Here is a 14,132-nt window from a genome sequence, read left to right as displayed (position 1 = left end):
AATCTTTTCAAAATAAAAGTGTGCTCAATATATAGTTGGAAAAAAGGATAAGTCTTTCTGACCAGAATTAATGTCGTCACACCAAGCAAAGTAATACATTGCCTTTGTAGTAAGAGTCAGTCGATTACTGAAAAAATCAAAACTATAACAAAATTCTCGAACGTGATTGATTGGCTATCAGCAGCCCGATTTGAGCATTAATTGGACAGTGTACGGGTCATGCTTGTAATTGGACAGTACGCGTCATTTTGCGCGTGCTGTTGCGGTGCACTTTGTTGAGTGAACTGTTGTGTTTTTCAGCATTCATAACGACGCTTAAGGTGGCTGAACACAGTTTTTGATACCTATGTTTCATTCACCTTTTTCTCCAAAACCCTTGATCCCTCGGTCGCCAAAAATGGCAGCAAACAAGTTAACAACACAAACTTTGGTTTTTTGATGATTAAGCTGACGTATGTGCCGTTGCCATGGCAACACGAATAAAAATAAACAGGCCTTTAAAATCGGTTTTGTTTATTTGTAGAATATCTAGTCATTAGATTTTCTTTATAATTTGCACGCACCAAGCTTGTAACGATTCTCACAAGTTAAGACCATTTTGCTGATATTTTAACAGAGATCTTTAATTATCCCTTGTTGAAGGTTTACTGGAATATCTAGAGTTTCCTTTGTCAAAGTTCAATTATTTTCAATAATCCAGTTACTTATTTCCTAAAGTATTTTCGTGCCAAATTTCGTGAAATCCTAATGAGTGGTTCTCGAGAAATAGGCGTATTTCCGAGAGTGCAAATTTTCATTCTTTCGCAATTTCTTGACTTACTACGCATGCGCTGCATTTAACTGGGTTCTTTCGGTAACAAAGAAAAAGCTGAGAATTGCTGAGTTCTTTGCATCTTTACCTTTTCTAACATATATTTATGATAAAAGACTAAAGCCATCAATACACTACGTTCAATTATAGAGAAAAATAGCACAGATAGTGCGGGTGTTGAGTAAATAAAATGATCGCTCTATTGACGGCATGCTTGTTTTTTGCAATCCTTGTGCGCGCGCAGAATTGCATCAGCAAAAGCGCGCGCGAAAACTGTGTTCGGCCACCTTAATCGTTCAGCGATCAATCGACGGTTTGTTCGTTTCTCAAATTTTGTCCTAGTTTCGATTAATTGGTAACAGGAAATTGTGTCGTCCAATTCGATCTGCAATCATACTCGTGATTAACAAATCGGACTCCCGCTTCTCGGTCGTCCGATTTTGTTAATCACTCGTATGATTACAGACCGAATTGGACTCCACTCAGTCCTATTACCATTATAAATTAATAATGGAATTACAGTTTGTATCAGAGCAGTAAACCTCGTTTACTATATTACAACTCAAATTACCTTTAAGGTCATTGTCACTATTTTCAGATGATCGTTTCTGTAATCACTTAGGAGGGTCGCTCTTTTCAGATAGAATTTGTAACAACAATGAAATGCTATCGCTACTTTGGAAACCATTGGATTCTTGCAAAATCACCCAGTGACATGAGTGCAAGATTAAATAAACAAAATTTAAATACAAAAATAAATAGGTAAAGATCAAATCAACGAAATCAAATTGCTCAAAAAGTCTCTTTTATTGATATTCGGTATTTCACATCTGGAATAGTTTTTTACACGTATATTTAACAAGACCAGCGTATTATTACAGAGACAGTGTACAGAGGAATCTCATTGTCATGAACGCAATTCAAGCAAACAACCTGCGATCAGGCGTTCTTTTTTTCACGGTTGCGCCACCGCAGAAAAACAGAACGCCTGACCACAGGCCTTGTACACCATCTATTGCGCAGAAACGGGTTGCAGCGTGGGTTTGTCTTCCAGTTTGTCGTACTCCAAGAGGAATTCCTTGGCCACTTTTCTCCACGAACTACAGTCAAAGAAGTAGTATGTACCGCGTTCGTACGAACTCGTTTTCAGTTGAGGTTCAACACCTGGAGCTCGCGTTAGCCATAGTCTTTCGTCTTTATGATACCGCCAGTCACGTGCGTACCTAAGGGAAAAGACAAATGAGGTATGAGAAGACAGGTCGCGCACGTGATCAGAGAGTGACTTATTCACGTGACAAGGGCTTACAACTTCCATCGTTTAGCTGTAAGCGTAGAGGACATCAAGAAAAAGCCACGGATGTGACTTAAAATGAGGTGTTTCTTAGTCTAAGCACTTACGAAAGATGAGACAGAGCTGCATTAAATCCCTGGGTTAAATCAAACGCAAAAATTCAATGCAAATAACTTTTGAATACTCACAGTTCAGCCGCAGCAGCCAGTTGAAGAATATCTCCTCCGTTGGTGTAATAAAGATAGAACAGCAGATCCTCACCGTACCGACTTAGTTTTATGGGAGCAAGCTGCAAGTACACAAAAGAATGATCATCATACCCAAGAAATGTGCCAACTAGATAACCACAAGAGGGGCTTGCTCACACTATTGCCGGGACAGTTGTGTCAAGCGAAAAATAGTTGTCTCGTGTAGGAAGGTTCCTCTCGTTTCCCCTCCGAGCCATCGTTTGACAAACGTTACATAAAAATAATGTTTTCCAGCTGACCGAGTCGGAAAATGGCCTTCTAGGCTTTGCGCATGCTTTTCATGTTCGAATAGCCCCTACATGTACTGGGCGAGAAAAAAAGCCGTCTGTATGGGAATAAATAAGCTTGCCCATCTTTAAAGCGAGTGACCTCCACACAAAATGTATGAAAGTTTCCTGCCTGGGGAAACTCAGTATGAAGAGTAACTGTTATTACCTTATCTCTTATAAATGAGTTAATCCGGTACTCCGACGGAACGTGGTAATCTGTGGAGAAGGAAAATCAAGTTAACCAGAAGCTAACAGCTCACAGAAATCTAGTGGTTTTCTTGGCAAGGTCGTTAATTGCACCAACTAGTTTTAATTCCACGCTATTTACGTTCTCCATTCACACGAATCCACACTGGGTGGTACAAGCCTTGAGGAAGGGTGCTCAGTTTAGCTGTCCGATATTCTGTTTGACAACGTATTACGACACATATTGCCGCAAATGTTTGACAAATTTGCTGTTCCCCGAGGCACCGCCAACTTTGCCCACAGAGCCAGCTGTTTCTTCTCCCTCGCTTTGACAGGAATAGCGGGAAGAATTCAAGTCATGTTTCATGTTGAATCCCTGTACTTAATAAGTGTCAAATCGGGCTACGCCAAGAGGGGGTACCAAAGAAACAGATCACGAAAACACTGCCAAACAGTCAGTCAGTTTACTGCGTGCTAGCGTGTGAAGTCTTACCTATTTCATGTGGTCTACACGGACTGTCCGCAAACGGTGAACCAAACGTGTGATAAAGGCTCCTGAAACGTAACAACATCTTGTAAATGTATGCTTATGCTTATACGCTAGTGAAAACCAGCCCTTAAGAGAAAAGGTGACTACAAAACGTCGCTATATTGAAGACAGTCCTGATTCCCCCGCTGGGGCTTTTTACAAAAAGCAAAAAAAATAGTCGACATAAAAATATACAATAACGGCTGTGCGGACATTTCTCTTCTCTTTAAAATAAGAACTCCTCGGGTTCGACAGCCAGAGTTAAAAAAGAAAGACTTCTACTTACTCAGGTGAATTTAAGTTAAGTCCTAACGTCGTAAGGTCACTGAAGAATTAAAAAGAAAATGTTTAAGCCAAGTGAGTGACATAACTCAACGAAGACAATACGAGTTATTGAACGTGCAGCGTTAGGCTTAGTGACACTGACCTTCCAAGCGCTAGTGTGACAAGGTTTGGTTCCGTCTCGGCTGCCCTGATAAACGTTAACAGTCCGATCATTCCAAACTGATCCGTTACCATTCCTTTTGGAATGTTTGAGATCATTCCTGAAACACAAATACGACAAAAGGATTATGAAAGAGAAGACGGCAAGCTAGGAAAAAAAATAGTCCAACAAAAATCCCACGTAGGACGTAGACAAAACAAATGCCAAAAATATGCATCAAGTAGGGAAACCAAATGCCTTAGAAGTCCCTAGGGAATTTCCGACTCAAATGACCCAATAGGAACAGGGAATGAACCTTCTTAACGTCATCACGATGGTTTATTGCCACGATGACCCCTCCCAGGGGGTACTTCCTTATGTATGTGCGGCCTCAAAGGGCATTGTTTTTCAACCGTTTTGGTCATAAATAGGGTATCGATTTTGGCCATTTTGGTCTTAAATAAGGTATGGTTTTTGTACTCTAGTCTTGCATTCGATATGTCTGAAGCTACTTTTTCATCATTATCGATAAGACCATCAACAAATTCCCTTCACAATGCCTTTAACATCGGTCTGACAGGTCTGAAACAGGGTATTGATTTGAGAGTCAGGTCTTAAGTAAAGTATAAAATATTTTGTCAGGTCATAAATAGGGTAGGGAAAATCGCAGATTTTGCTCTTAAATAGGGTAAGGGTTTTGGGAAGCGAGCCGCACACCCCCATCCGATTTTTCTGGGAGTACTCCCCCCCCCCCCCCGGGAAACTCAGAAATTCGTGTCCAAGAACGGAATGACAGGGGCTGGGGGCAAGTCGCAGGGGTCAGTGTTGCTAAGCAACGTAACAAGCTGACGTGTAAATTTTCCAAAAGGTGCCGAAAAGCTCTCAAATACTTCATAACCACCTGCGATATCAGATGACTTGGTAATTTACCTGAAGGTGACGTCTGAATTCCTCTCGGTGGTTGTTTGTGATTTGACGAGTTTGACTTTGCCTCTCCTGCTGCAAATCTGCACCAAAAAATGTCTGTTAGCACAGCTTGGAAAGGTTTCGCCACCACTACTTTCACTAAAATCTTTTGAATAACTTTTTTTAAATTAATACCAGATAACCCTCTGGGTTGAACTGGAAAACTCAAAGGACTTCAGTTCTAAAGACATTGGGGGAATGTAGGGACATTACAATGATAAAATATAATTCGATTCACTTCAAGTCACTTTTCCTGGCCTTTTAAACATTGTTAGCGTTCATGGTTAAGAAATTGCAACTTCATTGAAGACCCAAAGAAACTTAGAGAAGAGACTTACCTCGCGTCTTTCGCAACGTCTTTTAACGCTTGTTCATAGGAAGAGCCTCCTCTTAGATCTGAGAATCATACATACGAAACAAGCAAAAGTTAATGAAGTAGTCTCCTCAAATCTTTAAGGGTTATGAAACTCGTGCAACGCTCTTTCTAATCAGTCACCGTGAAGGTGGTGTCTCTTTGATCAACCAAATGTTATAAGGGTACTCGGCCTCAGTTTCTCGCACTTCTCCGCGCTTCGAGCCTGATTGGTTCATCGTACTACTTGCGGTTAAAGGGAATCAGATAGACTAAACGACAGAATAAAGTGAAAAAAAAAAAAAAAAAACGCGGAAGAGTCACCTGTTCCAGGAAAAATGCTTGAGCTTGTGCTGAGCATCTTAAAAGGAAATGAAATGTACAATTGAGTATTTTCTGTTACGAATACAGTGGAATCCCGATTTTTCGAACCTTCCAGGGAAACGAAAACTTGTTTGAAAAACTGGGCCGTTTGAGAAATAGGGAGAAAAATTACAGTGTTCGACTAAGGGGAGGGATGGGACTTTTGGTTCGTGTTATCGGGAGTCCCACACGTCGACTGCCCGCTTTTTCGATCGTCCCCACTGACCGAGAGCCAGACACAGGCTAGGGGTTCGAAAAATCGAGGCTTCCACTGAATACCCTAACACTAAAACATGAATAAACTGACTAAACACATAACGTTTTAGCTGTTTATACATTCAAAGTGTACTTACTTGAGGTTTGGATGGATCTTGGGCCACAGAACTTTCTGTTTGGTTTTCTATAAGAATACGTTTCAAATTTAGAAATAATAGGGATATCCCAAGTTCTTTCTGACAAAAACCTTTCATAAAACTAAAGTACATGCAACGTAAGTTGACGCCAAAATGCATGTGTCACCATCAGCGGTGTCAAATTCTCAGATTGGGTTCCTTTGAAGTAAAATGTATAAAGTGCGTCAGTGTGTTGCATTTTTTTTTTTTTGTAATTTTTAATTCTTGTTCGTTTGGACATGTATCCTTTGCCTGCCTCCTCCTTTTCATTGCTCGTTCAGAGTGTAATTGTACATTTTATTTCCTTTGGAAACGATATAGTAACTTGGTGACAGCAAAAGCCCTTGGATTTCTCGGAGGGTCCAACATAGGTTTGGTAGGATGCGGGCAACGAATAGAAATGGAGGCGGGATGCAGAACGACAGAAATTTTAATGGAGGGATGCGGGATAAAAAATACTGCGGTGGGAGTGGGATTTGCTCAGTTTGACTGGCGAGATGCGGGATAGTTTTAAAAACAAAAAATTACACGTTACGATATGTACGCGGAGAGCTGCAACTCTAGCCAGGCGAGAGTGGGCTAAACATTCCGAGTGGGGCGAAATTGAGCCAAAACTAGTGACGGGATGCGGGATATAAAAAGCCTATGTTAGACCCTCTTCTCAGGCACCCAGGTCAAAGATAAACAATGTTGAGTCCAGATTCATTGAGAGTTATGATACTAATGGAAGTGGTGATATAGAAAAGCAGTAAAAATAAATAAACGAGAAGCCTTTGGAGGAGCTAAAAGCTGAATGAGGAATTAACCTCCTTGCAGGATCAACAAGTGCTTTTCTTCAAATTAACATCACTTCAAGATAGACGTAACAATTTAAGTTGTACTACCTGACTTGAACGTATTTGAACCAGGCAGAGCAGGGAAGTCTTCATTATGAATTGAAAAGTCTGGTGGAGGCTCGGCAGGTTTAGATACTACACCATAGCTTGGCCTGCTAGGCAAGCTGCTGGGAGGTGCACTCACACCCCCTATACTGTCCAAACGTGCCACGCCCTCCACACGGCTTAGATTCTCTAGTCGGCTTCTGTTTGCGAGTGCAGGAAACTCTGAAAGATCCAACCCACTGGAACCACCGGGTGTTACATCAGAAAGGCCTGCAGGAAATGCAGTTATAAATGTCATTTAACTAATGGCAGATTCTGCATTGAGTTCTTTACTATATTCCCTTTGCAGTGGTATACTGTAGTTAAAAAGATTATCACTGTTCAGCTTGACACAGCACATTAATGCCAGAGTATATTTTGATTTCTCTTACAGTGCAATCATTATGGGATGTACTGCAGATTCCAATGTTTTGACTACTTACTCGGGGGTTTTATTCTCGTTTTCAGCAGGATGGCAATTGGTTTTCACAAGCAGGCAAAACGCTTTCAACTGAGGCTCTTTATAAGGAAAACGTTCTCCAGATGGTCAAACCAGGCAAGGAAAACAAGCCTTGCAGCCAGTCAACTTAACCAGTGCCTGGCCCTTAAAGTGTATATGACAGATATGTTTTTTTTGTTTGATAGAGTCTACATGAGATCATGACAAGAAAATCAAAAACAAAAATGGATATCATTTTTCTTCATCGCGTCTTAGCCTTCTGAAAACATGAAATTTCCCTTCCAGTTGGGTAAGAAACTGCAGGGGATTTCCAAGGCAAACAGAATCACAAGGTGACTATGACTAGATAAATGTGCACCAACATTTATTCTGAAAGTGTTTACCTTGTCCTGCTCCTGAGAAAATATGCCGAAGAGATTTAGGTGAATCAGGCGCACCTGAATGAGAAGAGAAAATTAGTGCAGAAGTGAGATGCTAGTCATCTTTTAATATTACCTGTAAATGAATATTGATTTTTGTTAAATGAAAACAAGAGTTAGAGGAAACAAAAAAAAATGGGAGGAGAGCTAGAGATGCAACATTAATAAAAACAATTGCTACCTGATGGTGCAAATGCTCCTGAAAAAAGAGGAAGCCCTGAACCACCCATACCCTGAAAAAAAAAGGAATGAACACGTTAGCTAGGTTCAAAGAACCACCTCATCATTTGTAAAAAGATAAAAATGACTTAAATTTCAGCTGAATAACAGTGAAAGAGAACTTTTACTTTAATTTACAAACCCTTGGACATATTATTAATTTGTTAATTCATGTACCTGTGACATTCCACTAGTTGACTGACTTCTTGTAAGACCAAAACTTGACATGGGACCAGACACAGAACTGCTAGAACTACTACAACAACAGTAAGACAGAGATCACGTCAAGTGGATGAGTGAATGACATTTTTTAATATGTATTTCAGTTCTTGAAATACCCTTCATTGCAACCTAAAGGAGTGTGCACCTAAACAATAGGTCATTTTACATTTTCTCCTTTCAACGGTTCAATACCTACCCCCCAAGGTTAAAGCCTCTCGGTTGATGTGTTTGTTGTTGTTGGGGTGCCTGTGGTGGTGTCATTCCGATTGCTAGTACTGGTGAACTTCTTGATGAGCCGCTAAAGGTTATGAAGGATATAAACAAGGGCACATGGTGAATATTGGCCCGACCAACCTCAAATGTCTTGAATTTACAAGAAGCCAGGAAATTTCTTGAAAGATTGTAAGCTTTATAATCTCCTTCTGATTTAAAATTGATTTTAATTTGGGAAACATCTAACAATAATTGTTGCCATTGTCATTATTATCATTATCATTGCCATGTTTGATTATGGATTGCTTCTTTTGTTGACTAATACCATATGTGGCTGTCATAATTTCAAAAGTTACCGTTAATGATTCAATTTAGTGCACCCTCCCAATAAGCACCCCCATAGTGAAATTAACATTCAAGACATTGTTACAGAATAGACTGATTGGATGAATGAATGATGAAGTAAGCTGTCTCATCAGAATGAAAGTTATCACATCGTGACTTGTTGTTTTTTGTTAAAGTATTGTACCACAGTCAGGTGTACATTTGTATAAGCTCGAAGAACAAAAAGTAGCCTGTCCCTGATAAGTGCCCCCATCCCATTAAGAGCCCTGCCTTGGGCTGCCAAAAGTAAATTAGCACCCCAGACACTAAATTGAATCATTACGGTGCTTAACAATTTGAAAACTATCAATAACCTCACAGTAGCTGTAATGTCATCTTACCTTGATAAAGATGATGGCATAGATATTGTTCTACTTGTCTTTGGCAGGCTATTGAGTGCACTCTGGCTGCCTAAATGACCTGGACCAGGAGGCATTTGCCCCATCACTCCACGTGGCCCCATTGACAAAATCCCTCTACTGTAAACACATATAAACAAGATTAACACTTACGTATACGGGTGCAGCTTAGTAAGATGGGACAAAAAGATTAAATTATGAATTCAAAACATTATCTGGCTAAACTTTTCAGTTAACCTGCACAAGTTTAGAACCTCTATTTTGATTTGTTAATCTACACCTCTCTTGTTCTTAGAGCTACGGGTTGTTTGTATTGTTTACCTTTTTCTGTTTCATTGGCAAATTATAAAGAACCTGGTTGCCATAAAATTAAATACATCAAAATTTTGATTTCCTGCCTCAACTCATGAATTTCAGTTTTACCTATCAAAGAATGTAGGCAGGCACCTGAGAGCAATCAAAAGCCAGTCCAATGATAAAATCACAGCAACAAGCTATTTCAATTATTTGTTATTTCATGTGGCTTAAAACATGTCATGCAAGGCACAACACAATGAAAGAAAACAGTGGGAACAAAGAATCTCACTTTCTTAAAACATTTAATTTAAGCAAACATTTGTAGTCACATTCAACACTACTCAGCACACAAGGTAAGGTACACAATAACAAAGCTAAGGAGTACATATATATGTAACTAAAATCTCAAAGGTTCTACACTCACACTCCATTTCCACAACATATTAAAACAGACATTTCACATACCCTAAGGTTACCATTCTTACCTTGCTGACTGCGATGACATGTTCCCTCCTTGTGACCCTACCATGTTATGAAGACTTGATGGAATACTGGGTACACCAGGTGTGCTTACACTTCCAGACAATGATGTTGTGGAGTGGGTGGGTCCAGGATGTGACAAGCTTCTGCCAAACTGTGCAAATACAACAATTATCAAATTTTATGCCCACAGCTTTTTAAAAATTTTAAATTTTAAAGAGTGCTGTATGTAATGTTTCATTACAAAATCAGTAGCATTAATATTTAATTGCTTAATGCACATTACCTGTGCAGATGACATTCCTCTTGGAGCATTTGGTGGAACCTGCATGGAATTGACATTCGGAGGAAGACCTGACAAAAATATCAGTAAACTCATCAATTAAGATTCAACAGAATTTCTGCAATATAAGAACAAAGCAATTGCACAAGCAAGATAACAGAGCTGGACATCAGTTTAAAGTTTATACCTGAACTAGGGAGCCCTGAGCCATAAAAATTAGATTGGTGAGGTCCAGGTGACTGCATGCCTGAAGGTGTGCCATATAGACTCCCAAGATGAGGCTGCAAAGAAACTTCCTTTGTCAGTTGGTTAGTTAGTATTTATCATCCACTTTAAGATGTGGTCTAACCAAATTAAATTTTGAAAACATCCTGTATGAAAACCACTATACTAATTTAGTTGTACTTTTATAACTTGATGGAAACACAGAACTAGCATGTAACCATGGTAAAGCAAAGGCATTTGTATTTTGATAATTGAAATGAAAGAGTGATTTTCCTTTTTTTCTTGCAGTTGTTTCTAAATGAAAAATGACACACTTTGTATTTGTTTTTAAAACGTTATAGAAACATTCATGAAAGTTTGGGAAGAAGAGGAGACACTGCACCTAGGAGCATCAATGGTGCCCTAAAAAACCAAATTAATACCCTGTATTAACATACATGTACATGTGGAACTGCCAGCTGCAACCAGCCCAATATTCCACAAATTGTACATGTGCTAATAAGATCTTTGTAATATCCAATGCTAATTTTTTCTCATCACAAAAAAGTGGGCTGCATCACTATTCACAAGACACTACGAGTAAATTACATAAGTTAAGTGCATTTAATTTTAACCTCTTTCTCTGGCCTGTGAGGAGGAAACATTGAAGGATTGAAGTACATTCCAGCTGATCCATAATCATCATCACCCTCATCATTGAAAACAGGCAACCTTTTTTTCAAGGAGCCAATAGCTGCTGCCATGTTTTTTCTGCCACCTTAAGGTGATTGGAAATGACAAAGTTCTTCCATTATTACATGTATATTGTATTGAATCTTTTTTGTCAGAATTATACAACTCAATTCTGCTGTATAAAATAAAAGTTTGGTGCCTACACAAAGGTAAGAGAACTGTCCAGTTGTCAATCAACAGTAACTGATGATGGCTTGATAAGCCAATAAAGGGCATTAGTTAATAAATAAATAAATAGAATCCTAACGGTGGCAAGCTTTCGTAAAATAGCTTTACAGATAAATTACTTGAAGCTGTCAAGTGCCATATAATAAACAAATTACTAACATAACTTGGTCTAGCCATACAGGAGAATATTGGCCCTTGGTCATTTTTATATGGACTGCCATGACCTCAGGCCAATATTCCCCAGCAGAGACCTCATGCTTGGTTGAGTAAGAGGTTATTATTTTTAAAAACACAATAAAAATTACTAACAAAAATTAAAAGATTGTATTACCTGGAGAAAGTTCTTGCTGACCTTTTCTAGGAGGGAATGAGTATCTGAAATACAGGATGAAACAAAAATAAGGAACTCAAAAATATGGTCCAAAATAGAACCTTATATTAGTTATAAGTAAATTATCTATTTAGCATAACCCAGTGGCTGACTACTGTATTGTCATACATGCATCCGATTGGCTACACGGACACCTTCTTATTAATCCAAAGAGGACCCTTGCAAGAAATAAGCGAGTGGCAATACACATGTACTTGTTTAAAGTAAGGTTTGAATGTATACTAATCAAACACACTTTACATACTCATAGAGTAAATGGAGTTGTCTCAAGGATGGTCATAAAAGAATAAGACCATGAATAACTTATCCTACTCACTGGTTTATTCCAGAGAGTGGATCACCCAAAGGGCGATGGTGAGCCATGAGCTGAAAACGATAAAATGAAATACAGGCTGGCCAGCACCTATGGAAAGAAAAAGTTGATATGAAATAATAATAATGTTATGTCACTTATTAATACACTCATGTATTCCACACAAATGACATCTGCGACTAGCAAGTGTGTTTTTAAGGTAGAAAATAGCACAACAGGGAAAGGTACAGTAATTGGTCTGAAAAAATACTGAGAGGTGTGAAAAACCAAGGGTAACATTCTAACAGCTTTTTTTGCCTGGAGGGACAAAGATTGCTTTGAATAATCAGTAAGGTAAAGGCTGCATTGTGCCAAGTGATCCATGCAGCTTGAGCTTATCCTGGTATCTTTAACATTAAGTGATCAGGAGTATTTCTCCTCCCCTCTGGATGGGATGCTATATGACTGTATATACATGTAGTCCACTGCAAGGTTACCGTGCGGCATTAAATTCACCAGTACCCATTTATAAATATACACCTGGGTGGAGAGAGGCAATGAGAGCAAAGTGTCTTGCCCAAGAACAAAATGGGATCACCCTGGCTATGGCACAAATCCGAACCACTCAACCTGGAATTCAGCATGATAAACATTAACTGAATATACTGTGCCTTATCCTTTGAATAATAATTATAAATATAAAGTAGGATACCTAGTTTTTGAATCTCCTAATTATTGGGAAGTTCAAATAATCAGAGTTCCACTATATACATGTATATTTGTTTACTCTGGTTGAACAAATCTTAAATGTGATCACGTAACAGCTCTGTACTACAAATAAATTCACTTCATGGTACATCAACTAGCGTGGCTCTTAATTAAGGTAAATCAGCTTGTGTTTAGAATAACAGAAGCATTATTTGTGGCCTTTGGCTCTATCTTTGTATGTGGTATCAAAGGCGGTGTAAGTCCACATTTTGTTATAATTTTCAGTATATTGAAATCATAGTATCACAACATAAGCACAAGAGTATGCATGGGAAAATTCTAAGGTTTGTGTTAATTCAAACCATTAACAACAGTTTGCATAGGGACTTTCACTAACTCACTCAAGTATTTACATCATAACTATATAAACAGAAAGTGGCCAGTTTCTACATGCGTTTTACAAACTTTAGGAGAGAAATATAAAATTACACCATATCTAATAAATTTTGTTTACAGCCTCATGGAGAAACAGCTAACTGCTAGTAACCATCCCATCAAAAGATACCTTACAGTATGTAGAAAAAACTTTACAAATGACTCACATACATGTTTCTATTGATCAACTAGTTTCAAAGTAATTATTTTTAGAAAAAAACAGGGTGGCACACGATCCTTGTGCTCTACATGTCTGACATCAGATGAGCAGAAGCCCATGACTGAAGAATAACAAGTACCTTGATTGTTTTGTACTCTGTGTCATTAATGAGTTACAGTAAACTTGTACAGGGCAAAAAATATATATATATATACAGCAAAAATAAAAAAAGAACAAGAACATGGGAAGGGGAAAAACATCTTTCACATCATTTGCTTCCTACAATTATAACCACAACAAACTCTATCTTTCTGTGCGCATTCTTCGAGAGGTAGGTGAAAGTAGAAAGGAATTGTGTTACGATTGTAAGGTGGGGGGTGGCAAAGTAGCTTCTTTTACATTATTGAAGGGATGCATGCCAGCTTATACGGCTAAACCAATACACACCGTTATAGGTAAATTTACAAGCGCAAGTGACGACCTATTATATGTTACCTATATTTATAAGCATGTTCAAGCATACATGCCAATTTTACGTCCTGAAAAAGCTTGTTTGTTCTATGCCAAACAAGGTAAAATGGCATCAGAACAACCTTCAAAAACCCTACCGTTCTCAGCATAGATTTCAACTATGACAAATGTCTCTGCTTAAATATACTAACAGAATCACCTGCTTCAACTGTATCCTGACGAAATTAATTCCAGGTTGATATTTTGAGGTAAATTTTGGCTACGATTTCAGTGCTTTCGTTTTCAAACTTAACTCCACTTTCGTATATGCGCAGTACTATCTTTTAACTGACCAACATGCGTGACAGGCTCACAATAACTTTGGTCGGAGAGCGGAGGAGGGGAGGGGTGTCTAGACCACCACAGCCTACCCTTCCCGTGGTGAAAAGAAGAAACACGGAAGATTTGCCTAAAAGACAATAGG

The 14,132-nt window shown here is 38.7% G+C and overlaps 1 protein-coding gene across 3 annotated transcripts; it reads right to left on the bottom strand.

The window, feature by feature from the left end:
* Positions 1-1,599: 1,599 nt before the first annotated feature.
* On the bottom strand, positions 1,600-13,999 carry LOC110066423 (CCR4-NOT transcription complex subunit 2-like). 3 transcript variants are annotated; one of them, XM_020773651.2, is made up of 23 exons: positions 13,869-13,999; positions 11,920-12,006; positions 11,544-11,587; positions 10,927-11,069; positions 10,275-10,368; positions 10,091-10,158; positions 9,810-9,958; positions 9,010-9,147; positions 8,268-8,369; positions 8,027-8,105; positions 7,812-7,863; positions 7,595-7,648; positions 6,716-6,982; positions 5,793-5,839; positions 5,401-5,437; positions 5,063-5,120; positions 4,689-4,765; positions 3,762-3,879; positions 3,621-3,659; positions 3,299-3,360; positions 2,786-2,835; positions 2,291-2,391; positions 1,600-2,034 (listed from the first exon to the last, which is right to left on the bottom strand). In XM_020773651.2, exons 2-23 carry the CDS (start codon positions 11,964-11,966, stop codon positions 1,824-1,826), a joined length of 2,037 nt encoding a protein of 678 aa, XP_020629310.2. In that variant the 5' UTR covers positions 11,967-12,006; positions 13,869-13,999; the 3' UTR covers positions 1,600-1,823. The 3 variants fall into 3 exon arrangements, with proteins under 3 accessions (XP_020629310.2, XP_020629311.2, XP_089151764.1); XM_020773652.2 differs by having other exon boundaries at positions 8,027-8,102; XM_089295638.1 differs by lacking the exon at positions 8,268-8,369.
* Between the last annotated feature and the right edge of the window lie 133 nt (positions 14,000-14,132).

The sequence above is a fragment of the Orbicella faveolata genome, unplaced genomic scaffold (genome assembly GCF_042242905.1).
Source record: "Orbicella faveolata isolate gen_17 unplaced genomic scaffold, um_ofav_v1 contig_1, whole genome shotgun sequence".
NCBI lineage: Eukaryota > Metazoa > Cnidaria > Anthozoa > Scleractinia > Merulinidae > Orbicella > Orbicella faveolata.
Note: the sequence above shows the minus strand (reverse complement) of the source record. Positions and strands in the feature narration are given on the sequence as shown.